This window comes from Rhineura floridana, chromosome 2 (assembly GCF_030035675.1).
Source record: "Rhineura floridana isolate rRhiFlo1 chromosome 2, rRhiFlo1.hap2, whole genome shotgun sequence".
Taxonomy (NCBI): Eukaryota; Metazoa; Chordata; class Lepidosauria; order Squamata; family Rhineuridae; genus Rhineura; species Rhineura floridana.
In genome coordinates, this window is record NC_084481.1 from 88,659,386 (window position 1) to 88,685,311 (window position 25,926).

Consider the following 25,926-nt stretch of genomic DNA (forward strand, 5'->3'; position numbering starts at 1 on the left):
TAAATACAAACCATCAGTTTATTATATGCCAACACTTGTCATTTCTCAGAGCTGTGCCATACACTGTTATGACAGAAGTGAGTAATCAATGCAAAGCAATCGGAGAGGCTGTGATAGCAAAATACAGAACTTTGGCCTTAATTTACTTCAGTACCTTGCTAATGCAATGTACAAATTGCAAAAGCAGAAGTTGTGCAAGACAAATTTACTCTTTTACATCAAAGCCAGCAACAGCACATGTTGACAAGTAATTGTTCCTGCGAGGACTTTTGGAGCAATCATTATAAGAAAGTAAAGCACAGCTTTTTATCCCAGTGAGGCTGGGTTCCTTAAGACTGCAGTCAGTTACTGAAAGGCAGCATTTCTCCATTGATAGGGATGGAAAGGGGCTAACCCCATTTCTTTGATTTACAGCTTTGACAAAGGTTTTCCTGAAAGCATCATCTTGAGTTCTTTGGAATTATCTCCATCTGGAGTAGATGGCCACCTGTTATGATCTGTGAGAAATGATACAATAAGATTCTATTATTTTTGAAGACAAGCCACTGCTTTGTTTTTACCTTAAACCAATTATACCCAAGTCTTGATAAACAGTTATCTTAAAGAGAGAACACTTTCTTTAAAAGTAATGCAACCTTCCCCAGCCTGGTGCCCTCCACGTGTTTTGGACGGTGACTGCCATCCATCCCCACCAGTGTGGCTAATGGGAACCACAGTCCAAAAATAGGACACCAGGTTGGGGAACATTCAACTAAGAGAAGAGGTGAATGGTCTCTCTACAACCTTTTATCCAGTTCCTCACAAAATTACATATATAGATCCATCAAAGTTACAGTGTTGTATATCTAATATGTACAGAGAGGGATTCTTGGAGAGAGAGTGGAAGAAAGGTGAAGATTATTTCAATCTTGCCAGCTGGGCTATCCCCTACACCTACACACACACAGGGTCATTCTACCACCAACTGTGGGAAGGATAGTGGTCACTTTTTGATACACTGGTACTTTTTATTGTGGTTTTTTTAAATATAGTTGAATATTTTTTGTAAGCCTTGGAAGGATTTTTAACCTGAAGGGCAGGATATAAAATAATTAAAAATAGCAATGCCTGGGTTCTTCCAAAATTGAAGGATAGGCTGATGAAAATTCTTATGATGGTGAACAAAGAGTTAAGTAGATACAGGTGGGAAGCCAGGGAAAGTAGGAACTACAGGAACAGTTACAAAGCTCAGGAGGACACAGACTGCTCAAGGTCCCTATATCTTTTACAATGCCAGAGAACACTAATAGGCCTTTTCATTTCGTTTAACAATAGCCTAGCTAGTGACCTGGGGTAAAAAGACAGAAGAAGGTTGCAATATCTTAAGTTGCACCTGGATCAGCAGCTTGCTTTCTTTTCTTTTTTTGCACTGCAGTGCTTACTATAACTTGCATGAGGAAGCCATGTAGTCTCAGTGATAGTGCTTCATTCTCTGCAGCAAAATCACATTCCTCAACTAAGAAGAATTCACATGTGCATGGTGTTGGTTAATTTTTTTAAAGCCAACTTTGTACCACTGCACTCATCTAAACGTACCATTAAATTTTATCTAGCAACAGGGACTGAACATCCCGCAGCTACCTCAACATCTCTACACTCCTTTTAAAAATACATTGCTTAAAATGTATTGGAATGCTATAAATGCACAAAAAAATGAAAACTGAATCAGCAGTTTTAGATGGAGAAAGTATGTACATATGGAAAATGCAAGATGACCATTTAAGAGACTGGCTCCCAAATCATATGGAATACAGCCTTAGAGATGCACCAGTTATGGCGCAACCAGGAACACCGGAAAGGCCATTTTTAAGGAACGGAAAGCAGTTAGCCTCAGGAAGTAACATTCTGTGCCTAGTTCCCATGTTCTATATTGCACAGTAACCCAATCTTTGAGGCAGTACTGCTTGATTTCCTACATCTTTCGTAAATTCCCTTGAATATTTCAGCTGTTTTCAAAAAGGCCATTCTATTACGGACCATGCATTAGTTCTTTTCCATGTGGCTAGAAAATATTCTAAGCATCAAAAAGGCAAACTATATTCCATTTCTATAGATCCTCAGTCAGCCTAAAGATCGACTCTGAGAAAAATTAGATGTGATATCTATCAATAAAAGGTTGCTTTTTTTAAAAAAAAAAAGACAGCTATATAACAATTCAGCAATTAAAGTTAGATGTAATCCCAAAGATGATTTTGCCAATCCCATTCCAATGACGTGGGATAAGGTGTATGTGCGGGTGGGTGTTCTAGCCTCCACTGCCGTTTAATCTTTAGTTGCATGAGCTCGCTCTCCTAAACCTCATGCTAGACAATGCCACTTGCCCAAATCGGATAGTACAGACAACCCTTTGCTACTGTGTGCTGATGACATTGCATTACTCTCACAATCTCAGGCTAGGCTTAAAGGACAGGTGGCTATCTGAATACAAGCTGCTGCAAGGTTGCCAATTAACTCTGATAAAATTAAAGTGTTGGTTTTTACAAAGGAGTATAAGAAATATAAATGGGCTGTGGATGGCTATTGTAACAAAAGAAACTTAACAGTTAAATGGTGTTTTCAAAAATGAGGCTTTTTACCTGGAACTTCCCAGGGGCAACTATATATGCCCTGTCCACCATCAATCTTCACCGTTTCTCCAGTTATAAAAGAGGCAGCTGGAGAGAGCAGGAAACACACCAAAGGAGATACCTTATAAAGAATCAGGATATTTACTTACTGTTAGAATTACAGATGTTCGATGTCTGCTATGCCATAACACCTTTCAATAATCAAAATTTGTGAACAGATTAGCTAGTGGTCTGCATCTTGGAATGTCTTGCTTTTTAAAATTTGCGAGGTTTTTTTCCCAATGTCATGAAATCCTTCTTCCCAGTACACTAGCAGCATTTTCCTTAAGGAAATATTTATTTGATAATAGAGAGACCTGAAGGACTGCAATTGACTCTGGTCTCCATATATTTTACACATGCATTCACTGATCAGGAGTACCATCAACAAGCATCTCCCACAGCAAGGCTGGTATTTGTGCTACTTTGCACCAAACTGGGGATACTGCAAGTGTTGTGTAGAGAGAGAAAATCCTATATATATATGGGGTGGGATTGCCAGTTCCTTCTCCAGCCTTTCTTTACCCCCCCAGCATATGCCAGGTACTCATTTTACCGACCACGGATGGATGGAAGGCTGAGTGGACCTCGACCCCTTTTACCGGAGATTCGACTTCCTCCTCCTGTTGGAATCGAACTCCAGCTGTGAGCAGAGCTTCGGCCGCGTTACAGCCGCTTACCTCTCCGCACCACGGAGGATCCTCATATATATATTTAATCACCTGGAAAACCCCTCAGTGCCAAAAGGTGATATTTATGTTGCGATATTACAATACCTCCTCAGGAACTCCTAATCTCTTTGCAGGAATCTTTTTGATATAGCTTTTAAAAATTTCTTCACCACCTATGTAATGTGCAACAGCAGTTTCTGAAAATATCACTCCCTGTTAAAGAAAAGGACAGGCTCACAGCAAGACTGTTATTGCTTTACATAGAGATATAAACCAACCTTTTAAAAACAAAGATGATCTGAACAATCTGAAGAACAGGTGCTTAGAAAACAGCATATGGATTTATCAAAGAGTAAATCATATAATCAAAGCAAGAGGTACTGTGGTGAAAAACAAGAATTCCAGCTCGTATCCAGCTGTTTTCATACAAAGCTGTCTTTAATTTGCTTAAATTCAGTCAATAAATAGGGCTGTATATATGCCACAATTCCCAGTTCAACATTCTGCACTTATGTGGTACAGGACTGAACCTAAGGAACACCACTTTCATTTTTAGGGAATGGTGATAGGGGCTGACAACTTATTCCTTATGTGCTGTACTGTGTATTTAAAATTGTTTTACTGATATTTTGCATGACTGTTTTAAAATGTTTTAACTGGGTTGCATTTTCTTGCCCTGTACACGTAAGAGGAAGAGCAGAGTAGAATACGTTTTAAAAACACCCACCCACTAACCATGGTTCTAGTCCTTTTGCTCACTCTCCCTTTGGCTTGATGGTGCTTAATTTTTAATTTTTAGATCTTTTATACGCCAACAAATCTCTGTATGTTTTGTGAAGTGTTGTGTCATGATGTTTAGATGCCTAGCGAAGACATTTTTATTTAAGAGGGTTTTCCATGAAGTGTGACACAGTCATTTATGGAATATTTATCTATCCTTCCGGCGCCAGGTTAAAACTTTCCTCTTCGCCCAGGCATTTTAATACGTTTTAGTATGTGTTGGAATTGTTTCATCTTTTTAAAATTTTAACTCTTTTTAATGTGTTTTAATTGTTAATATGTGTTTATTGTATTTTGATGTTAGTCTTGTGCACCGCCCAGAGAGCTTCGGCTATGGGGCGGTATATAAGTTTAATAAATAAATAAAATATAAATAAATATTAATTGTACATCTGTAGAAATGGTTTTATTGTTTTTAGAGCTTGTATTTTTATCTTGTTATAGACTGCTTTGTTTGCTTCAGGCTGTGAAATTATTTATAAATGAATAAAATAAATAAATGAGAAATTTTGTCCTCAGGTTCCGGACCGTAAATAGTATGTACATCTCTTGATGCTCCTATGGATATATTGAAAAAAAACTCTTAATAGGCTCCAATAATTAAGACAAACAACAACACTCACTTCTATCTCAGCATAAACAAGCTAAAGCAAATAACCATTTTACAAATTGGTCTTTACTCATATGTCTCCTTCCTTTTGGACACCAAAGCTGGTCTAGTCACATGCTTCCATCACTTACCGGGGCAATGGAATTAATTCTCACTCCTCTGTGGGCCCACTCAACAGCTAAGCTTTTGGTCAGGTTATCAACTGCAGCTCTTGCTGCACCACTGTGCCTGTGGAAGAAGGAAATTTTAAAAAGCAGTGTCAGCTTCCATCAATGAAGCAGCATGGGACATATGGCACCTCCATAAGGTAACTACAGCTACAACTGCCAAGCCTAACTAAGTTTAAATGCTGACAAGCCATTTTATATCACACATATTTTTATGGTTTGGGAACATTAATATTAGCAGAACAGGGCAGTCAAGTCAGCCATATTTCCCAGCCCAGAAGCTCACTTGGAAGCTCACTTATCTGTGGTAGTGCTAACCCAAACCAAAGACTGGCTAGCTAAAGGCCTGCAGCAGAAAATTCTACTGTTTGTGTTTGCTCAATTATTCTATCCAAAATGAAAGCTCAAAATAACATAACTAGAACCTCCTTATGGCTCACCAAATTATAAGGTACCAACAAGTTACAAGATTCTGAGTAGTAACTAGGAGGAAAATATGGCTTAGATAACACGGAGACTTCCAAGACGCAAAGTACAATTTTATTTTATTTACAACAGGGACAGCCAACAAACACCCCTTGTTCTTCACTTTCATGGAAAAGCAGGGCCTGTTTCATATCCAGCAAGTACTCCTCTCCCAGAAAGAAAGAGCAGGATGCTCCATAGCAGGTGTACCTTTCATTTTGCACTGAAAGGGGTGCAGTTCACTCAGATGTGAGCCTTTCATACCATATTTGAGCTAGCAGGAACTCTTCCCAGTACAAAAACAGAGGCCAGTACTTTCCCCTTCTTCAATGTGTGTATGCATATGTGAGAGAAAAGCCCTCTCAGACGAAACTGTGTGCGTGCATAAGAAGTTATGTCATTGAGGAACTACTGCTGACAGACAACAACTGCACATTCCGACCTCGGTTAGTCCTCACAGCTCACAGTTCCAGCAGAGGGCTCTTCAAATACAAACCATCTATATTTCAGCTGGCTGAAGAGAAATATTGCTGCCTACTATCTGTGACTGCTTCAGGTGTTACTTTTTGTTTATGAGAGCAATCTCAGACAAGATCAATTACTAAGGATCATAAATATGGGTAACTTAGTCCTGAATCTCAAGGAATGCATCTCAAGTATTAGCAAACTGAACATTCTCTTTTTGGTGCCCTTAAAATACACATTATTCAGAAAGATAGCAGCTTAAGTAAAAGCAAGACACATGTGCGTCTTAATGAAAAAGAAAAGTTGTATACTGATAACAGGCTTACGACATGCCAGGAAACCCTTTCCACATATCAGCCACAATGTTGACAATAGCGCCTCCATGATCCTGCATCCAAGCATTGTACACTGTATGGAAACAGAAGACAAGTCATGAACTTCTTTATATTGCCAGATAAATGTTGTATGTGGAGAGAAGGGCATTTCTATACTTTATTAACAAAACCCAACTTCCATTCAAACGGCTTTGCTAAACCCATATCGCTGCAACCACTTAATATCACTTATACCGCCTGAACCCTTAACTTACCAATAACTAGGAACTGTGTGAAACAGGTGTGTTACAAAGCCAGTCAGATATAGTTACTATATTTGACAATGATATCAATGTTTCTTTATTACAAGATTAGTAGTGCACAAGTTTATGTGCACTTTAATATAGTACCGTCTCTTTAAAGCAGCATGTACTTTGTTAGCTTGTTACTTAAATACAGCTTATTTTACACTACTATAATTAAACCAAGACAGGATTGAGGAATCTTATTAAAACTTTTTTGCCAGATTACTCCTGTTAAACCTGAAAATCCAGGCACAACTGTTCTAGGCAAAATGAGGAACTAGGACAAACTGACTGGTTTTGGAAAATCCTTTGTTTGTTCTACCCCCACCCAAAATTTCTTTCTTAGAAAGAGCTGCTCTGGAGCCTTTAGTCTGAATTGCAGTGCTGCTTTCTTCCCTATCACCCATTATTTCATCGTATCAAAACCAAGATGAGTGTTCAGATATAGTTTTACAGTCTAGTCCAGGTGTGGGGAACCTTTGGCCCTTCAGATACTACTGAACTACAACTCTCATTAGCCCCCAAAAGCATAGCCAGTGGCCAGGGATGATAAGAACTGTAGTTCAGTCACATGTGAAGGACCAAATGCTCCCCACACCTGATCTAGTCACTAGATACCTGAAAAAATTAGGACATCTAGCCAAGGAATCCCCTTGCTTCTTTCTCCTTTAGTTAGTTGCAATTACTCAGGTGAAGAAACCACCTGTCAGGTCTCAGGGTTTATTTATTTCTACATTTCCATCCCAGCTTTTCCTTCAAGAAGCTCAAGTGTTGTCCATGGTTTTCCCTCGTCCCCCATGCTGTCCTTACAACAACTCTATGAGGTAGGCTAGGCTGAGGGTTGCCCAAGGTCACCCAGTGGGAATTTGAATGCTGGTCTCCCAGGTCATGGGCCAACACTCTTACTACTACACTACACTCTCCCCCTCTCCCCTGCAGAATCCCCTCCCACCAGCGCACTTTCAAAATCTGCTCCAGAGGGTTGGAAGACCCTCTAAAGCTGATTTTGGGGGCATGTGGGGAGAGGAAGAGAAGGAGGAAGTCCCATTGTGAAGAACTCCATGCATGCAGCAATGGATACAACCCAAATATTTTAAATAAATGCTAACATCTTTTGTGATCTACTCACTGAAGCAATCCAGACACCTGTGCCTTCTACATTGGATCTTCTTGTTTAGGATTCAAATCCAGTTGTAATATTAAGCTAGTTCAGTGTTCTGTGTGGGAGAAGCCATCTGAGTAACAGTTGCGGTGACTATGTTGTGTGGAATAGCAAGGTGGAAGAGGCTCCAATGGACACAGCCTAACCTGGAGTCCTTTAACATCCTGGTAAGCCCATGAAGAATCTCAATTCTCTGGACGTCTGATTATGAACAATGCTTGTAGGGATGGCAATTAACTTAGCCTCCAGAGTAAGAACACACAAGGCTAATGATAAAGAGATTGAGCTACTGCACAAGGAAAGCAGAGGGAGAGTTCTTCTGATGGCTTAGTTACAGATAATTCCTGTATAGAGACTGCTCACCTGCTTTACAACAGTAGAAGGTCCCAGTCAAGTTAGTGTCAATCACTGCATGCCAGCCTTTTGAACTAATTGCTTCTGCTGGGCTAGGAAACTGGCCTCCTCCATTGTTGACCAAGAAATCTATCCTACCATGAAGATCCATTGTTGATTTCACCAGCGCCTCTACCTACAACAATAAGGGTTAATAAGACTGCATGTAGTAGCCTTTGGCATCAGTCATTTTCACTTTTATTTCTCATGTTTGCCCAGAATAAAAATGACTATTGATGGCATATTTTGGTCTATTTTTGGATGAAAGAACTATCCTGCAAAGAAGCTGAGGCTGATAAAATAGTGCAAACACTAAAGAAATCACAGTGTTGCAGCCAGAGGTCTACTGCCCATTTTACTTATTTTTACACCGTATCTGTTTTAGGAAACTGTTTTATTGCTTTTATGCTGCATATTTGTATGTTGCTTAGACATTTTTAAACTGTAAGTGGTTTAGAAAGGTTTTTAAATAAATAATGGTTTTAGTGATATTAAAAGCAGTGATGGCTGGTGGCTCCATATCAGTGGGGCAGTGGAATCCATGCCGGGTTTTAGTCTGAACTTTCAAGGAGCTGCCCAAGGCACTGAAAGTTCATTCCAAAACCCAGAGTGGATTCCCCTGCCCCACTGACATGGAACCACCAGATACCACTGACTGAAAGAGGCTGAAAGGAAGAAAGCAGTGTGTGTGTATTTTAAGGAATTTGTTTAAAGAACGGAGTCGAATATGCTTCATGTTAGCAAACAAAACTCTAAGTATACGGAAAAGCCAGCGAAAAATCAGTACAGATGAGTAAAAACTCTGAGCCCTAGTAAGCGAGAACAGCAATTAAGTTGGAAAATGAGGAACAAAAAAGAAATACAAAAACACAAGGCTACAGGAAACCTTAATGTTTAAAACTGAACATGAAAAAAGGGAATGATCCCCTAGCACAATAGGTATATAGACAATCCTCAAGTACTAAATAAGAGTGTAGCTACAATTTGCACATAAGATTGATGTTTAATTAAGATTAATAGATTTCCCAGCATGAATCTGCAAGATCAACAAACTATGAAACTCGGATTTAACAATGCATTTAGAATTAATTTAGAGGGCATATCCCCTGAAAGCTTTAAATCCACATATCCCCAACAGCACAGTCCAATCATGCTACACTGTAAGGACACCCATAGTATTTAATGCTCACAATCGGAGGTAAAGAGAAAAGGCCAGGCTGTTTATATAGCATTAAGGAGCACTGTATGCTTAGTCCAGACAGCCAGGCATATTAATGGCTAAAACTAACTTAACCCCCTCAGTAGATTTGGGTATGAAGCCATGAGCAGTGTAATCGTTTACATGTCTGTTCAGAAGTATGCCCCACTGAGCTCAGTCGCAGTTACTCCCATGTAAGTATGTTTATGATTTCAGCCTAAATTGCTTTGCTTAAGAAGGAAAAAAAAATCTCATCCAGAGAATAAGATCAGTGCCCTTTAACAGATTCACTCAACCTTCCCCTCCCTCAAGCAAAAACATAAAAAGAGTTTTTCAGATAGCGTTATGGGCTGCAGTACTGCATCCTACTATACATGCTTACATTCCTCTGGTATTTAAGAACAACCACCAGAGTCATCCTCATGAACTGAAGATCTCTCTTCTACTCCAAGCTAACACTATTGATTCAGGGTGTTTGCAGACTTGTACAATGTATATAACTGGGATTTGTATACAGTTATAACTGCATCTCTTCAAAAGGTGTTATAATTAAGTTGCATCAATTTATATTGCATGAGGATTTGGATGTTTGCCTTACAGATCTGGGTATCATGAAGAGACTGATTTAACCATCTTGCATCTGATAAAGTAGGTCATGAGTACCCAATGGTGCTGTTCAGATGTTATGGGTTACAACTCATTCTTGATCAGTGGTTATCCTGGCTGGGGATGACAGAAGTTGTAATCCAAGACATCTGGAAGGCACCATGTTGGCTACCCCTGAAGGAGGCTCTTATTTACAAAACCTCACACACAACAAACTGGTTAGTCTTCAAGGAATCGTTGATGTTTGGGGTACAACAAATTTAACACTGCTGCTTTTAAAGATTTTTACCCACAAAAGTATATTTGCACAGGCTGGTATGAATTCTTATTGTGAGTTTTGCTCCCAGGCAGCATTTGGCAAAAAAGAAAAGACAAAGATTACAGCTTTTTGATGCAAGACAGAAAGAGTCTACAGTGATGGTTCCCAAATTTTTTCCTGATCACTTGAAAATTGCTGGTTTTGGCAGACCACTTAATGATTTTTCTGCCTGTCATAGCAATTTTAATGCACTGTACTAGATGCGATATGATTTTTAATTGTATTTATTGCTTCTTTTATTTCTTCTTTTGTATTTTATTGTATTACAATTTGCATTCCATAGAATTTAAACTGTAATATAAAAATGGAAATGGACTGCCTTCAAATCGATCCCAACTTATGGCGACGCTATGAATAGGGATTTCATGATAAGCACTATTCAGAGGGGGTTTACCATAGCCTCCCTCAGAGGCTAGTCTAATAGAATACAATATAAGAAGCAACAGCAGCAAAAAAAAAAACACAATTAAAGTACACATTAATCTTTAATAGAGATGTGCTGCAGACCACCTGAAATGGAAGCTCACAGACCACTGGCAGTCCATGAACCATAGTCTAGCAACCCTTGGTCTACAGGGCATCAGCATGGTTCTGAATATTTCACTCTGATCAAGCAAGAGTACAGAGCTATATCCAAATTCCCAAACGCTAGGATTTGGAAGAAGTGATGGGAGGAAGGAATAATGGATCTACTATCAAGCCCATATCTACAGGCTTTTTAGTTTAATAATGCAATAATAACAACCCAGTTTCCCCCCTTCAAGGAGATAGTCTTACCTCATATAAAAATAAATTTTAAAAATAGAGATCTAGTCAACAAGAAAAGAACTGAGTGGCATTTACCATGCTTTCACCTTACAGGTTTCCTCTGAATTATTTACCGCAAACTAGATTTCACATTCTGATATTGCTTTATGGTTTCCTCTGGTTACAATGTCAGAGGGAAGCTACAAGTTATAGAAAGGGTTCTCTCACCAAAGACTACTGTAGTTCAAGGGCAAGTAGGGGAAAAGGAATCTTGATATATTTCCTGAAACATGCAAAGTTCAGTCTCATCTCAGTATTCTTAAAACCTTTATCAGATAGCGTACATTTTCCTTCCCTGCAGTGAGAACTAGGAACTGAACAAAAAAAGAAAGCCAAGATTCTACACTATGTAGCACTTGACAGGTAGAATACATGTAGTATCTTATTTTTTCATCTCTGCTCATCTTCATATTCCTAAGACTGACAGTACAAGGACGCTTCCAACCCAATTAATAATTGAAAAAACAATTAATGATTCAAGCATCTGGGGAATTATCAGTTAATTTTGTTTACAATGCCTTAAATCCCTCTGTCTGATGAATACAGAGTTTGTTACAGGTAAATAATTGTAATTCTCAATACATTTTAAAAAAATATTTCCTCATCTCCAACACAGCACTACAGCAATACTTTGAAAAAAAATGTAGCTTATATTTTGCCTACATTCTCATCTTGTTTCATTTTACTCCTTTACTTACTTGGTATTCTATTAGAACAGGCCTGCTCTATAATCCTATACAGATCAGACCAAATTCCATGTAGTCCACTATCCTGCTTTTAACGTGGGCCAGACAGATCATTGTCGCCATGAAGCCAATTGTCTTTGCCATAATTTTGTTTGTTTGTCACCACCATCTTGGATTCAGAGATATACTTCCTTTGTAGTCAGGAAGTTCCATTTAACTATGGTAGCTATTAGATTTTGATAGATCTATCCTCCATGAATTTATCTAATTAGTTCTTTTTAAAGTAGCATTCCATATTGCATTGCTAGTGCAACAGGAGTAGGCACTATCCACTTGGGGGCATGATAAACTTTCATTTAAAAGTCTTACTAGGCAAAACGTTGAAAAATGGGGTTAAAATGAGCATTTGCTCATTTTGCTGGTGAAGAATACATAGTTTTTGCAGCAAAAAAGACACAAGTGTGTATGTTAGGTGATTCTATTTTTAGGACAGCATCTATGCACCCAAGTTCATGCTAGCCTTGCAGATAAATAGATGTAATCTGGAACATGTCACTTGAGAACTATTGTGTATGTTCAGTTTGGCCCAAGATCAATCCATTGAGCATTTGAAATCCCTCTGTCAATGGGCTCTCTATCACACAGGCCAAAAATCAAGAGAAATAGCCGCAGCCACAAGACTTGTGATTCCTGGAATTATTGTGGTGGCAGAAAGAAGGCACCAATATCCAGCATGGTGTTTGAATACTAATTGTGAAACAGGAAGAGAAAGAAAACTCCACCCAGTTAAGAAGTGTACTTCTTCCAGAAATCAAAGGGAATGGCAAGAAGTCTTCTCTCCTTTCTAATGCCACAATCATATAAGAGCAAAAAAGTTATCTCAACTTTGGAAAGATTCTGGACAAACAAAAGAAACTACTTCTACACACCCACAATACACTTGTCACAATTAATTAATAGGATTCACTGCCACAAGATGTCAAGACAGTCACTAACTTAGACAGCTTTATAAAATATGCTAGACGGATGGATCTCTAAATGGGTGAAAGCACAGAGCTTTCTTTCCCTACTTCACAAGTTGTATTAAAGTACAATGACGGATTTGGGCACTTTCTTTTTCCTTATGTTTCCAGGTCTATCAGCCTCTATGAGGTGTTATAACTAAGTAAAAGCTCCATGTATAAAGGCAATGAGACCCAGTGTGGTGTAGTGGTTAAGGTGTTGGACTACGACCCCCACACAGCCATGAAGCTCACTGGGTGACTTTGGGCCAGTCACTGCCTCTCAGCCTCAGAGGAAGGCAATGGCAAACCCCCTCTGAATACCATTTACCATGAAAACCCTATTCATAGGATTGCCCATAAGTCAGAATCGACTTGAAGGCAATCTATTTTCATTTTTCATAAAGTCAATATACTTTCAATAGCACATGCTAGAGAGAAACAAGAAACGGCTGTTACTTTTGGGAAGCTTGCAAACAAGCTATGAAAGTATCTAGCTAACTAGAAGCTGAATATTGAACTTTTGGTCTGATCCAACAGTTTTCTTATGAAAACTATGACTTCATCACCAGTGCTAGATAGTTTGATATACAGATTTTTTTTGTTTATAGGCCTAATGACTCTAAAAGCAAAAAGCATAGCACTGAAGGTGGACCAATACCAGTTATTTAATAATCACAGGACCCTACAATTGCACAATCCAAGCACCATCTCCTGGTTGGTGGAAGACAGCATAAAGAATTGAGGTCATCTTCACACATGACAGCATTCAACAGCTTTATGTTCTTTATCTCAGGGGAGATGATCAAGCCTGTTAGGACTGGTGGCTACAGTATACAAAGTACTGGGTGTTGAACAGCCAAGAGCAATAGAGGCTACAATGCTGCATCACTGTCTTCTTAACAAAGGAAACTGGCAGGCTGTATAGTGTTCAGGAGCCCTGTGCCAATAAGTAGAATTATTTATGGGAAATAAAGCAAGGAGGCCCCTGAGGGTAAAGATGAAGACTTTGTAACTCACATTCAATAAGTTAATCCCTGGATGCTTTACACAAATCTCCTGTTACAAATCACTCAGGGAAATAGAGACAGCAGAAGCCCAGTTATGAAATAAAGGTAAAGAGAAAGCACTAGTTTAGGCAGAATAAAACTAAGATAGGAGCACGAAAGGGCCATTATTCAACCTCATAGCAGGAAAGCTATTTGAAGACTCGAGCTGGAGACTGATAATAGAAGTTTCTTTTAGCAATGATGATGATACTAGAAAGAGCAGAATTTGAGAGTGGTATGACAGCTCTAATGTCTCTGAATAATCATGGAACATAGCTGCCTTACACCAAATCAGACTAGTGGTCCATCTAGCTTCCTCAATAATGCCTACACCTCACTAGCAATGGATCTCCAAGATTTTCATTCTTGCCCAGCCCTCCCTGGAGATGTCAGGGTTTGAACATGGGATGCTTGGCATGCAAGACACGAATGCTACCACTGAACTACAGCCCTTTCTCTCCACAGCAATTTTTGAAGCACTACCAGTATTTACTTGACTTAAACCAATAGCTTTAAGAAATTAGCATCCACAGCCCTATCCTATTGTCTTCAGCTCTAAAAAACAAATAAAATGTTTTTATCCAGCTCCAGAAGGGAGGATACAAACAGACAAGGCTTTGATAGATTACCAGGGGAACAGATCACCACCACTCACAGATTAGAAAACCAAATAGCATATACAAAAAGAGACGATCAATGGCAAATCTTTAAAAAGTTTATTCATGAATGAGAAACAAGTAATTTCAGATACAGTTGAGGCTTCAGACAGACCCAGATAGTACACTGCACTCCTAATTCTGAATAGTTAAATGGTTTTGGTGACAAAGGATAACAGACTCAAGCAAAAATGCACGCAGTTAGTGAAAGGCAAAATTATTTTTTGTCAAAAAGTTATTCACAGATTATTTGTTTAAAAGTAGCATCAGCAACAAATACACACTTTAATAACATGAACAACTGTGTGTTAACATTTCCCTAATAAGCCAGACTGAATACAGAACATAGGAACATAGTAAGCTGCCTTATTCTGAATCAGACCATTGGTCCATCTAGCTCAGTATTGTCTACAATGAATGGCAGCAGCTCTCCAGGGTTTCAGGCAGAAGTCTCTCCCAGCCCTACCTGCAACCTGGGACCTTCTGTATGCAAGGCAGATGCTCTATCACTGAGTTATGGCTCTTCCTGATTGTTCGAAGCCACACAAAATAAAAACAATGATTATGGGGAAGCAACCATTCATCTCAGTCAAATCAACAGCCAGATTACATATACATTTCTTTTCCTCATAAAACAAAGTTGTCTAAAATAACTGGCCTTTCCTTAAGTACATCCCGTCCCCATTGCACCTGTTTTTCTTTGGAAGGATCAAGAAGCTCTGTTTAGTCAAATTGGCTGGTTCCCAGATCCAAATTCCAGGTGCAAGAGCCCGCATGTGTATATTTCTCAGTGCGTGCAGCCTATGCATATCTAGGACTAATTACTCGGGAGTAATTTCAACATTGGTAAAGGAGACTCTTATTAGTGACACATAGGATTAAAAATAATTATGCAATAAGATGTAAAGATAATATTTTTCAAATCACAGAGTAATGCTCTTGCAACAACCTCTGCGAAAACAAATTGTGAAACTCCCACTCTGCAAGGATAGAAGTTTTGAGACTACATCCTGTTGTTTTAATCTTATTAAAGGGTTTTTTTAAAAAAGTGAGGGATCATTGTTTATCTCCATGATATTAAATACAACCAAGGGAAATATCCTCCAGTGCACTGTTGTCCCCTTTACACACCAGCACAGAAGTATTTTGTTTTTACCTCCTCTTCTTTGCGAATGTTGCACTGTATAGGGGTAACCTGGGGAGAATCTGTGGATGGAAGTTTGGCAGCCAGCTCCTTCGCTGCAGCTTCCAATCTGTCAAGTTTGCGAGAGGCAATAACTACATTACAACCTGTCAAAAAATGGGGGCAGGGAGAGAGACAGATATGCATTTTAGACAACAGCAATTGTGGCATTTTAGTAGGGTCGACAAGGTATCTTTGCTTAACACGTGGCACTGTGTACAGATACTAGTTCCAAAGCCTTTTCTACAACATGAATAGTCACACTAGCCTTCTCATAAGCACGCTAGGAAATTCTGGGTGACACCAAAAATTGCCCACCAAAACAGAAAGTGTCCATAATTTGTGGCTTGGCAATCCAGCATTTGCACACACACACCACGCATTAATCAAAATGGGCTATGTTGCAGTATATAGCTTTCAATGGCAAAGACACTGCCCACCCTTAGTTTATTTCACTCATCATTCAATCCACAAATTACACAGTGAATCTTCCACAGAGCTAGTTTAGTGTTTTATCACCTGCCCAAATTAGCATACCAGTGACAAGGACTCGGATTCCCTGTTGTGACTTATTAACACTCGTAGGCTTTGAGAAACATGGTTCCAAAACAGCACACAGATATATCCACCTCTTTTTCAAGCTGCCTATCATTTTCCCTGTAGGTCCAGCATCTGGTTATCCATCAGCTACAAGCAGAGTTTAAAGAATCAGAGTTCATTATCTGCCTTGCTGGACTTAATGTTATATATCACCAATTAACAAGAGACAGCAATCCTCTAACAGAGTGACAAAAAAAAGCCAACAAGATACATATCAAGATACAATAGGGCTACATCCAAGTAGGAGACCTTTTGTTCGATTACAGCTCTGATAATCCCTGATCACTGGCCTTAACGATTGGGGCTGATGATAGCTAGAGTCCATCAACATCTAGAGGGCCATACTTTCCCCATCCCTGCACTATACTATACTGCAGGCTTTCATGAGCATGTCAAGGCTAGAGGCAGATTTAGGCTGGAGCTACCTAGCATTCCTCTCCCTGTATCAGTTGTCCGGCAGAAGTATAGCACAGGTGTGAAAGAGTATGTATTTATGTGTATGCAGTTGTGGTGCTATACTGTATAAAAGAGGCAGACAGTCCTGTGGTAGTGTCTGAAGCCAGGATGCCCAAGCAAATATTTTTCTGAGTGAGCACATTCATCAATGCATGTTCATCTATCACTAAAGGGAGAGAAAATTTCACCAAAAAAACCTGAACCTGAGATGTAAAGCTCAGCCAAAGAGATGTGAAATGGCTAGGTCAGATCTTTGCAGTATGGCGACTCTAAACCCAATCCAGCTTCAAAACCTGGGCAACTATGCAAATGCCTTCAAACAGTTGAAGCACTGCTTCAGCCACCTATAGTGCTGTGGGAGGGGGGAGGTCTACTTGCTCCTTTTAAAGAAAATGTTACATCCAGATATTAGTTCTTGTTCTAGAAAAGGTAGGATAAAAACACTCTTTTGTTCAGCGAAAAAGAGTTTTACAGTGATGGCAGGATATTGTAGTGATGCAGGTATCCTTGGATTATTTTCTTCATAAAAACAAGTGCTCACAACACTCATACAGCACTATCAGAGCAGTTTTTCCCTACTCCCATCTGAGGGAAAACACCAGGTTCTCCTCAAGTTCAGCTTGGAATACACAGCAAAAGACTTTCTGAAGCTGCTTAATCAGAGTTCAAAGAAATGGGGGGGGGAGAGAAAGATGTACTTTGCAATATGGGCAGCAATAAAATGATCAAACTGGCCTCACTGCTCTTAAAATGTTACCTGTGCCTGCAGCCTACAGCCAGAGGACAAGGAATTCAGGCTTGCAGAAGCTACTTTGTTTTTTAACTAGAATCCTAAAATCCACCAACTGGAACTAGGTACAAATGGCACAGAATTAAATAATTCTGAGCCCAGGAATTTGTTCTAAATACCAGAACTGAACTTCATGTGGAAATCCACTCATGGTTATCCCATTCCCACTACCAAATTTCTTCATAATAGCTGTATAATGGGGGGATTCATTCTGTTGTTATCACTGTTAAACAATCTGAAGACAGCAATCATTGCTATCTATTTCAATACTGACTCAGAAATCTACCAGTAGATCCAGATCTACCTTCTTCCCACTCCTTGTCTAAGCAGCATCAGAGATTATCTGGGTTATAAAGGCAAGTCTGAACTGAGTACAGTGCCCCAGATTTCAGAAAATTAATAATTAGCTGAGACAAGAGAATTGTTGTTTCACCATTAACATAAGGCTTCACCTAGCAAAGCACTACTACACAGGAAGGCATACATATCATCTTTGAGGGAAATTCACACACAACTTCCAAATACAAGGAACATTTACTACTTAGTATAACAACATTTCCAAAATGCCAGTCTCATAATTAAGCAGGTGTCATCTAATAGTGAAAGTCCAAGATGAAAGCTCATGCTAAGAGCACATGGATTTGCAAGAGAGAGGGGGAAGAGAGTAGCAGGATTCTGAGACGACTCTACAAGTCATTCCTCCTGAATTTTCTTTGAAACCCTTCATCACACTCACCCACACCTCTTTGACAGATGGTCACCCCCTACACACCCTCTCGGGGGGGGGGAAAGAGAACTGCACATGTTGAATTCCCGTCAGTCCTGTTAAAACCATGGGAACAAAAAGCCAGGAGGCAACCCTACTTTTAGCAGCACTCGCTTCACCTCAGCCCCTTCCCTGACACATTGATTCCCAAGGGAGGGAGGACCCCGCCTCCTCACTCCATTCCCAACTTTGGGGAACGCCAGGCTTTCCGTGGCTACTCCCCTTTCGGACAGTCTTTGCCCACCGAGCTGCAGCAGATCGGTGGTGATGGCCTTGCCGATGCCTGTGCCTCCCCCTGTGACGATGGCTACACGGCTGCGAAGTAGCCCAGCCGCCAGAAACCGACTCCCTCCGCGGCTGCCAGACACCGCTGCCGCCATCTTGGTGCCTACTCTAGTCGTCCAAGGTCTCAAAGCCACCAGCAGCCTACCCGAGGGACGGGGTTGAAGCCACGTGATCGAGCGACCTGCCTCCCAACCCCGCCCACTTTCCCTCCCCTTCTAAATTGAACCATCAAAGGCGGCTGCAGAAATATTATTATTATTTTATTATTATTATTATTATTATTGGTACCACTCCCTTTTGCAACCTGAGGGGGCGGAGCGTCCCCATCCCAGTACGACCCAATGGGATGCAAAGAGGACCGTATCTTCTCCTATTGCATCAGGGAAAGGGGGGGTCGCAAGGGGCGGCATTATATCTTCCCCCTCCCTCTTTTACCCCCGCAACACAAAAGGTCTGTCTCCGCCTGGTTTTCTCTTTCCTCCCTGCTCCCTACAGCAGTCGGAGGGTGGGAGAAGGGTTTTCGCCTATTACCTCTTCTGCTCAGCCCACGGCCCACCGAGAGGGAACGGTGGCTTTCTTCTTCTATTATCTCATATGCCGAGGGGAGGAAGGAAGGAAGGGGTGGGGGAGTGGGTGGCAGAGATTGGATCATTCATTTCTCCCTCCCAGCGCTGCAATCTAAGACTTTAACTTCGCCCACCGCCGCTCCTCCAGGAAGAGAAAACAGCAGCGTCCTGTTCATCTCTACGACAGATCTATACAGAGACCCGTCGACTTCATAGAAGAGCGGGGGTTCAAAGTGGAGGGAGAACGATCTCCTCCCAACCTTCCCCGTTGAAGCGGATCCCTCTGGCGTCTCCCTGTCCTCCATCTCCTTTGCAGACGATCCATCGGAGTGAGGTGAGAGGAGAGGAGGGGCTCCCTCCTTTCCTATCTGCATTCACCTTGCCGGGGTAGAGGATAGCGGAGGAGGAGGAGAAGGCAGTGACACATCCTACCTCCCCACCCACGTTGCCAGCCGAGGAGGACCAGAGCTTCATCCATCCTTGGCGTGCCCCCGATGCTATCACAAGGTGCGGATCAGGACACAGAGGCAGTTTCCAGGACCTGCTGCAAGGCTTCGCTGATAGTGCAGGAGCGGGTAAGCGCGTGAGTTTTTAATTTTTCGGTGCTAGAAGACTATGCATCTCTCTCTTTTAAATTAAAGCAGGTGCAGACCAGATGTCACCCCCTCCTCCCCACAAACTGTAAATGGGGCTGTGGTCCACAAAGTCAGGCAAGGAGCCCCAGCTCCTTGTGGGTAATGCTTGTTGTGAGAGACAATCAGAACTAATTCTGATGAAATTGGTTCTTTTCTTCTATGTTCCATAAAAAACTCACTACTCCAGCTCACTACTCCAGCAATGCACAGGGATCCTTGGGATAATGTGCATGATTGGAGTAGTTAGAGGTGTCCCAGCCAATGGCATGTTTGGGATATACAAAGATCTGTTGCCAAAATGTGTTCCTCAAGAATGGATTCCCCAATATACACTGTGAAAAATGCAGTTAAATACTTTATTATAGTATAGAATTATTTGCAGGGAAGGATAGAGAGCTACAGTCTCAAACCTGTACCTGGGGACACTTGCATACATGTTAGAAGAGTTTTGTGGAGTTAAAGTTTTTATTTAATGGAATTAATTACATTTGAACCATGAATGCCTTCCCTCATGCACCTTGACTGTGAAGCTCCTTTCCAAGTCAATCAGTGTCAATTAAATAAGTAGGATTTACTTACTAAGCGTTAGGTTGAATCACTTTGTATGAGGAAATTGGCAGCAAACTGTAATACCGTTCTGGGCTTTCAGCTTTAACTGTGATGCTCCTTTCATGTTACCCCAGCCTGCTTTGCTGTGAGCAGCTCCTGTGTAAGCAGGATGATGATTCTCAAAACCATGTTCTATAGACTGCCTGTGGTCCACGAACTCCATTTGAGTGGTCTATGGAAAGGTTGCAGAACAGTTGATAATATCTAAACTTGACCCTGCACTTGATTTTTTTCCCCTGATGTTGGAGATTTGAACAAGGCTGGCTTACAAGGCCCTGGTATAGGGCCCACGATTTTCATAATATAGTGCTCGTGCCATCTATTACCTCTTACAAATACTAGTTCCCCCTCTCCATTGTTGGGTCATTTAGGCTACAATCCCTATGCACTGAACATAGTATGACTTACTTCTGAGTGGATGTGCATAGAGGTAAAGGGATGTGATGGCAGCCAGGTAAATTACTTACCAGTGTAAGCTTTCCACATGTGCACGATATATATATACACATAACACGAGTCAGCCCATTCACAGTTTGCACACCAGTAGTGCACCCACCTGGGCCATCAGTAGATTGTATGTTAATTCTACACCCCAAATGGCCACATCTGGTTGTAAGTGTGTTTATGTGATGGAAGACGTACCTTTTTTACCTTTGTCATTATCATGTCTACTTTGGGCTAGGTGTTTTCCTGGGTCTGCTCATTGAAACGTGATTCCTGCATGATCAGATCAAGTGTAAAGTGTGTGCCAAATGTGTGCCAAAATTATAATTTACAATAGGAATAAAAAGTGGATGTACATGTAATCTTCAAATACTATCAAACGTTTGGTCAGGTGAAGTACAGATCAGTCCCACCTCACTAGCTCAATGCAATTCTTTGCAACGCATACTGTCCCCTTCCCTCTCTAGCCTGAAAGTGGTTGCATGAATAACGTTTTAACAGCCCAATTTCAAGCATATTGGGTCAGACATAAGTCACGTTGAACCAAGTGGGCCTTAAAGTTGTTCTGTTAGCCACACTGAAATCAATAGTACTGAGCACATTTAAGCACCTGGTCTGTCAACCTAAGTGATTTACAGATAGCAGCCTCACATCTTCAATCACATTGGTGGAACCATCACCCTAATGGAACTCTGTTGAGTTTACCACCAACCTGAATTATCCATGTGAGCTCTAATATGTGTCATGGGCCCCAAGGAGAATCTCTGGCAAGGTTGGAAGGCTGAAGAAGGGGTTACCAACACTGGGCAGGACATTGCCAGCACTGATGAAAGAAATGAGGGGATAAGCGAGAATGTGTCTCCAGAAGCCTCTAAGCCAGCTGGTGATAGCTGTCTGCCAGCACCAAAACCAAGTGTAACAGCAAAACAGATAAGTGCTAACAAAAACATTGGAACTTCTTAGGCAGGGGAAAATGAAACCAAGTCAGCAGAGTCAGAGACTGGCATGTCTCCAAAGTTGCAAAGGTTAGAGAAGAGATGTTTAGAAGTAGCCCAATTTCATCCATCCCCCAACACAGCCCTCACCTTGCAGATTGTGCTTAGAAGAGCCTGAATTCATAGTGTTAAGTGTTCTTCCTTTTTCTGTATGTAAGAAATAGCACTGTTAGTATTTTCTGTTACAACAATCCATCTGCTGTTGCTTCCAATGTCTAGACGCCTGCTCCTGTTTGAATTCTGGTTTAGGCCTGGCATGAGATGCAAGATCCCTGTTCTGATTTCTGGAGTAAAGCGTCATGCAGAAAAACCCAATCTTCAAGTCATGAGTCTGCTTCTCTGGTTGGGAGCCAGGACTATATCAAAATAATTTCAAAAACAGTAATTGCATTTTATTGATGAGTTAACCACCAGCCTAAATCATCCATGTGAACTCTAATACCAGATACTTTCTAAAATAGTCATTTATTTTTATTATATGTTTCCCTTTTAGACAGTTTTGGCCCCACAAAAGAAGGCATCACCCAGTTTCTCTTTGGGAATTGATTCTGATTTCTTATTTATTTGATATGTATATTTTCAAAAGAAGTTGTATATACATTCTATAAAACTAGAAAAAGGATGGAACAATTGAATGTTCTTAAGCAATAGAAGGGACTGCAAGTCAATTTTTGTCAAACAAATCCATGCATCAGAGAGCTGTGCTTCAAACCAGTTTGCTTGCTTTATTTATTTTTATTTTTTTAGTTGGTTATGTTCTGATACTGGTTAGGAAGAAACACTTGGCAAAAGAAACCTCAACTCAAACATGGCAGGAGAAGTAGAGGAGTTAACTGTTGCTCTGTATGTGGTGCTAGCCCATATTTTATTGACATGGATCTTTAGTTCCACAGTACTGGAAACCAAAGAAGTAGTTGTGTTAGTTTGTGATGGTAACAACACACTAAACATGTGAGATCTCTTGGAGAATTTATTGTGTCAATTACTTTTGTAGGGACCAATCAGCTTCACATGTGTGTCTGTGTATGGTTCTGATGAGTTAAGCTTGCTACCAGTAAAAGTTCAGGCCACAATATTCTAATTACACACAGGTACTGTGGCATTTGTTCTTTCTTCTGCTCCAGATTAACATAGCTGTAGGCCACACCTGAAGGGGGAATGGGCTGATCTGATCAGTTGCAAAATCTGTTTGAAGCTGAATTTTTAGAAAACACGCTTGAGCTGATCCTACCAGGTTTTACAGTAAAAAGGGACAGGGTTTGACTAGCATTGTGTGCCCCCGTTTTCAGAAGAGAGAGGTGGTGACGCACTGGACCTGGCAGAACTGTAAGTATGTCTCTACCCCAAATTTAGAAAAGCTGCCATGAAAGATTACCTGGTTGCAACCCGGAGGTCCCCTCCCTACCTTTTGAACCTAACTGCTTCAGGCTACAGACACCATTGGTACTTTCACCTCATTTCCCCACCCCACCCCGGTCCTTTGTCCCTTCTCCATCTGCGTGCCACAAATGAGGCTTCCTCACTATAGCAGGGGGAGGGCAGACAAAAGAATCAGGGAGGAAATGAAGTGAGAGTAATGAGGATGCTCATATCCTGAGGAAGATTAAAATGGTACCAGTGGGTGGAACCTCTGGGTTGCAATCTGACAACCCCTACATCACTGCCTTGCTAAGTGTGGCCTCTAGCACCTATGTTATGAAAACCTTTCTTCTGGAACAAAAGAGAGGTGCCAATGCTCCTGTTCTACAGTTAACACAAAGCAGGGGAAGTGCACAACCTCCAGTTATGCACTAATTGGGAAAGGTTGCTGGTTTCTTCTCCATGTGATATCTATGCAGATTGAAATTGCTGCTTAACCATAGCTGTGCATTGGATGTGACATCTGCATAGGATGTGTTGCATAGGATACAAGCATATAAGATGCCTCTCCAAGCAAATGCATAGGAAGACACACAGCAACATCCTAACTCCTATCAGGAGTCATTCAAACAATCCAGTTGCCTCTGAGCATATGGTGAGTGTTATCAAATTCTTCCAAGCTACATAGAAAGTGGATTGTGAAAGACCAACCCAAATTGTGTTTGCATTTTGACCAATTTGTAGGGCAGTCCAACATCTCAGAGAGGAAGTCAGGTCTGCTGCTCCCCTGGTGCATTCACTATAGCTGCCCAATTTCCCTGCTTTTTAAAGTTTGATAGAAATATCTCTTGGCTATAGGTACATTCTTAAACCGCAAGGTTTTTTCCTATTAGTGAATTTTCTTCTAATTGTTGGACCTTCATTAGCAGTACATTGAGATCTTGGTTTAAGTGATGATCGTTCATCACCAGAACAACTTAATTACCACTTTCACATTGAAAAGTGCCCTAATGGTATTTTGGGTAGAAGTTCAAGCATGGTTATAATTTGTCATTTCAATTTTTTTTTTTTGTAAATTGTAAATTCTAATTAGCTTCTGCCCTGCTGTCATAAAAGCATTGCAATATAGTATCTGGTGTTGAATAAAGCTGTCCACATCTCCCTTTTACTTTGTGAAATAGAAGGCCCTCTAAACAAATAGTGAAAATTTCATTGAACTCTACAGGTTCAGCAGGAAGCCCCAAAAATCTCTCAAAAACACAGCAGTAGCATTCTGCATGATAACAATTGATTCTGTACATCTAAAAGTTCACTGCATTTTCCCCGCAAGCACTCTCTCTAGGGTTTTAGTAACAGATAGGATATGTTGCCTGTTAACCAACTGCTACCTCTGCAGTCCTTACCAATATTCTCTTCTTTCTTATTTCCTTTCCTGCCTAGGTTGCTGCTGACTATTTTAATTTTCACTAATTAGTATGACATTAATTCATACCCACATAAATTAGTGTATATAAAATAACATAGGAATGGTTGTATAGGCATATACTTTGGCATTGCTGCTGTAGCTGGAAAGCCAATACATGCATTAGCTTTCTGACACACACTTCTCTAGACCAAAATAGACATTTTTATGCTCTTCTTGGTGCATAAGCATGAAGGCAGCTTTATACATTACTTTTCCTCTACGCAGTAATAATCTCTTTATAGGAAATGTAATAAAATATTTGATAGTTGCTGTCAGGTTCTTGTTTTGTGTTGTGTGTTTGCAATGGGTGCAGTGATTGAACTCTAGTTCAGGGATTCCCAAACGTTTTCTCCACACGAACCTCTTGAAAATTGCTGAGGGTCTTGGCAGACCACTTACAGATTTTTCTGCCTGTTGTAGCAACTGCTGTAGCATAGAGTTCAAATTATAATACAATAAGATTGATATAAGAAATAAAATACATTTAAAAGTCAATACATTTAATGCAATGTATGTGCCATCTCCCATCTTCAAACTACAAGTCCACATGCACAGTGCAGATCACTTGAATGAAGCTCACATACCACACTTTGAGAACCCCTGCTCTAGTCAGGCAGCAGTGGGGAACTTTTTTCAGCTCAAGGGCCACACTCCCTTGGTGGCAACTTTATGGGGGATGCGTGCCAGCAATGGATGGGGCCACTGGCAAAAGTGGGCAGATCTATAGACGTAACTTTCAGCTTTGTACAGTAGGCTACATTCCAGTCATGCAAAAGTCAGTAGTTTCTACACACACACACACCAACCACCTTTTTCTGTCCAGGCAAGAAACAGGCGTTATCGCAGCTCAAGGACCCATGCCAGCCAGATAAAAGCACTCCATGAGGGTGCAGAGCAGGGCCAGTGAGTATTATGGCCTGGAGAGGGGTATGGTCTGGGGAGAGGGAAGATTTGAGGGCTGAATTCCCCCCCCCACCTGAGGCTGTGTTTTGGATTACAAATCTGTGTACAGCAGGGGGCAAATTACTCACTTTGTAATTCACACAATGGTATATATACATATTTTCCTACATGGAAAATACACAAAGCAGTCCTAAATCCATACCTAAATACACAAAGGCAAAGGGGGGGGCAAAGTGACGTAGGGGAGGGTCAAGCTTTGTCTGATTTTATGAAATATAGAATATTTTCATTTATTTATTTCATCAAACAAGTGATCCCAGAGCAGGATACATCAAATATAAAACAAAATAACAATACAACAGATAACAATAAAACAATATAAAATTCAATAGCAGTATATTTCTCATTAACATGCTCATCCTCAACATATTTTATCTGAAGTAAGGTGAATTGATTTTGGTGGAGTCATCTTTTAAGTGAGCATGGTTAGGATTGCATCCATAACTTCCAATTTATGATCAAGTTGTTTTTTCAATGTGAAAAATAACTTTCTTTCAAGTAACCACAGAAG

The 25,926-nt window shown here is 40.6% G+C and overlaps 2 protein-coding genes across 5 annotated transcripts in view; one reads left to right on the top strand and one right to left on the bottom strand.

Annotated features, from left to right (window-relative positions):
* PECR (peroxisomal trans-2-enoyl-CoA reductase) lies at positions 1-19,046 on the bottom strand. Of its 2 annotated transcripts, none has more exons than XM_061609224.1 (8): positions 18,911-19,046; positions 15,456-15,589; positions 7,948-8,113; positions 6,130-6,211; positions 4,838-4,934; positions 3,422-3,529; positions 2,616-2,727; positions 1-497 (listed from the first exon to the last, which is right to left on the bottom strand). In XM_061609224.1, exons 1-8 carry the CDS (start codon positions 19,029-19,031, stop codon positions 409-411), a joined length of 909 nt encoding a protein of 302 aa, XP_061465208.1. In that variant the 5' UTR covers positions 19,032-19,046; the 3' UTR covers positions 1-408. The 2 variants fall into 2 exon arrangements, with proteins under 2 accessions (XP_061465208.1, XP_061465207.1); XM_061609223.1 differs by lacking the exon at positions 18,911-19,046 and adding an exon at positions 18,339-18,525.
* TMEM169 (transmembrane protein 169) overlaps positions 18,843-25,926 on the top strand; it is a 13,460-nt gene continuing 6,376 nt past the window's right edge. Inside the window, exon 1 of one of the 3 annotated variants that reach the window (XM_061609221.1) lies at positions 18,843-19,528. The gene's annotated coding sequence lies outside the window, so the exon portion shown is untranslated. Of the gene's footprint in view, positions 19,529-23,306; positions 23,643-25,926 lie in introns of those variants that run through there. The other 2 variants (XM_061609220.1, XM_061609222.1) reach the window with 2 other exon arrangements.

Bases quoted from the DNA above. Each gene is read 5' to 3' on its own strand.
- PECR (XM_061609223.1), bottom strand. From the start codon at position 18,474: ATGGCGGCAGCGGTGTCTGGCAGCCGCGGAGGGAGTCGGTTTCTGGCG. The intron at 6,212-7,947 runs GTGAGCAGTCTC...GTTTCCATACAG, and splicing joins CTTCTACTGTTGTAAAGCAG to TGTACAATGCTTGGATGCAG. The intron at 2,728-3,421 runs GTATTGTAATAT...ATTCTTTATAAG, and splicing joins GATTAGGAGTTCCTGAGGAG to GTATCTCCTTTGGTGTGTTT.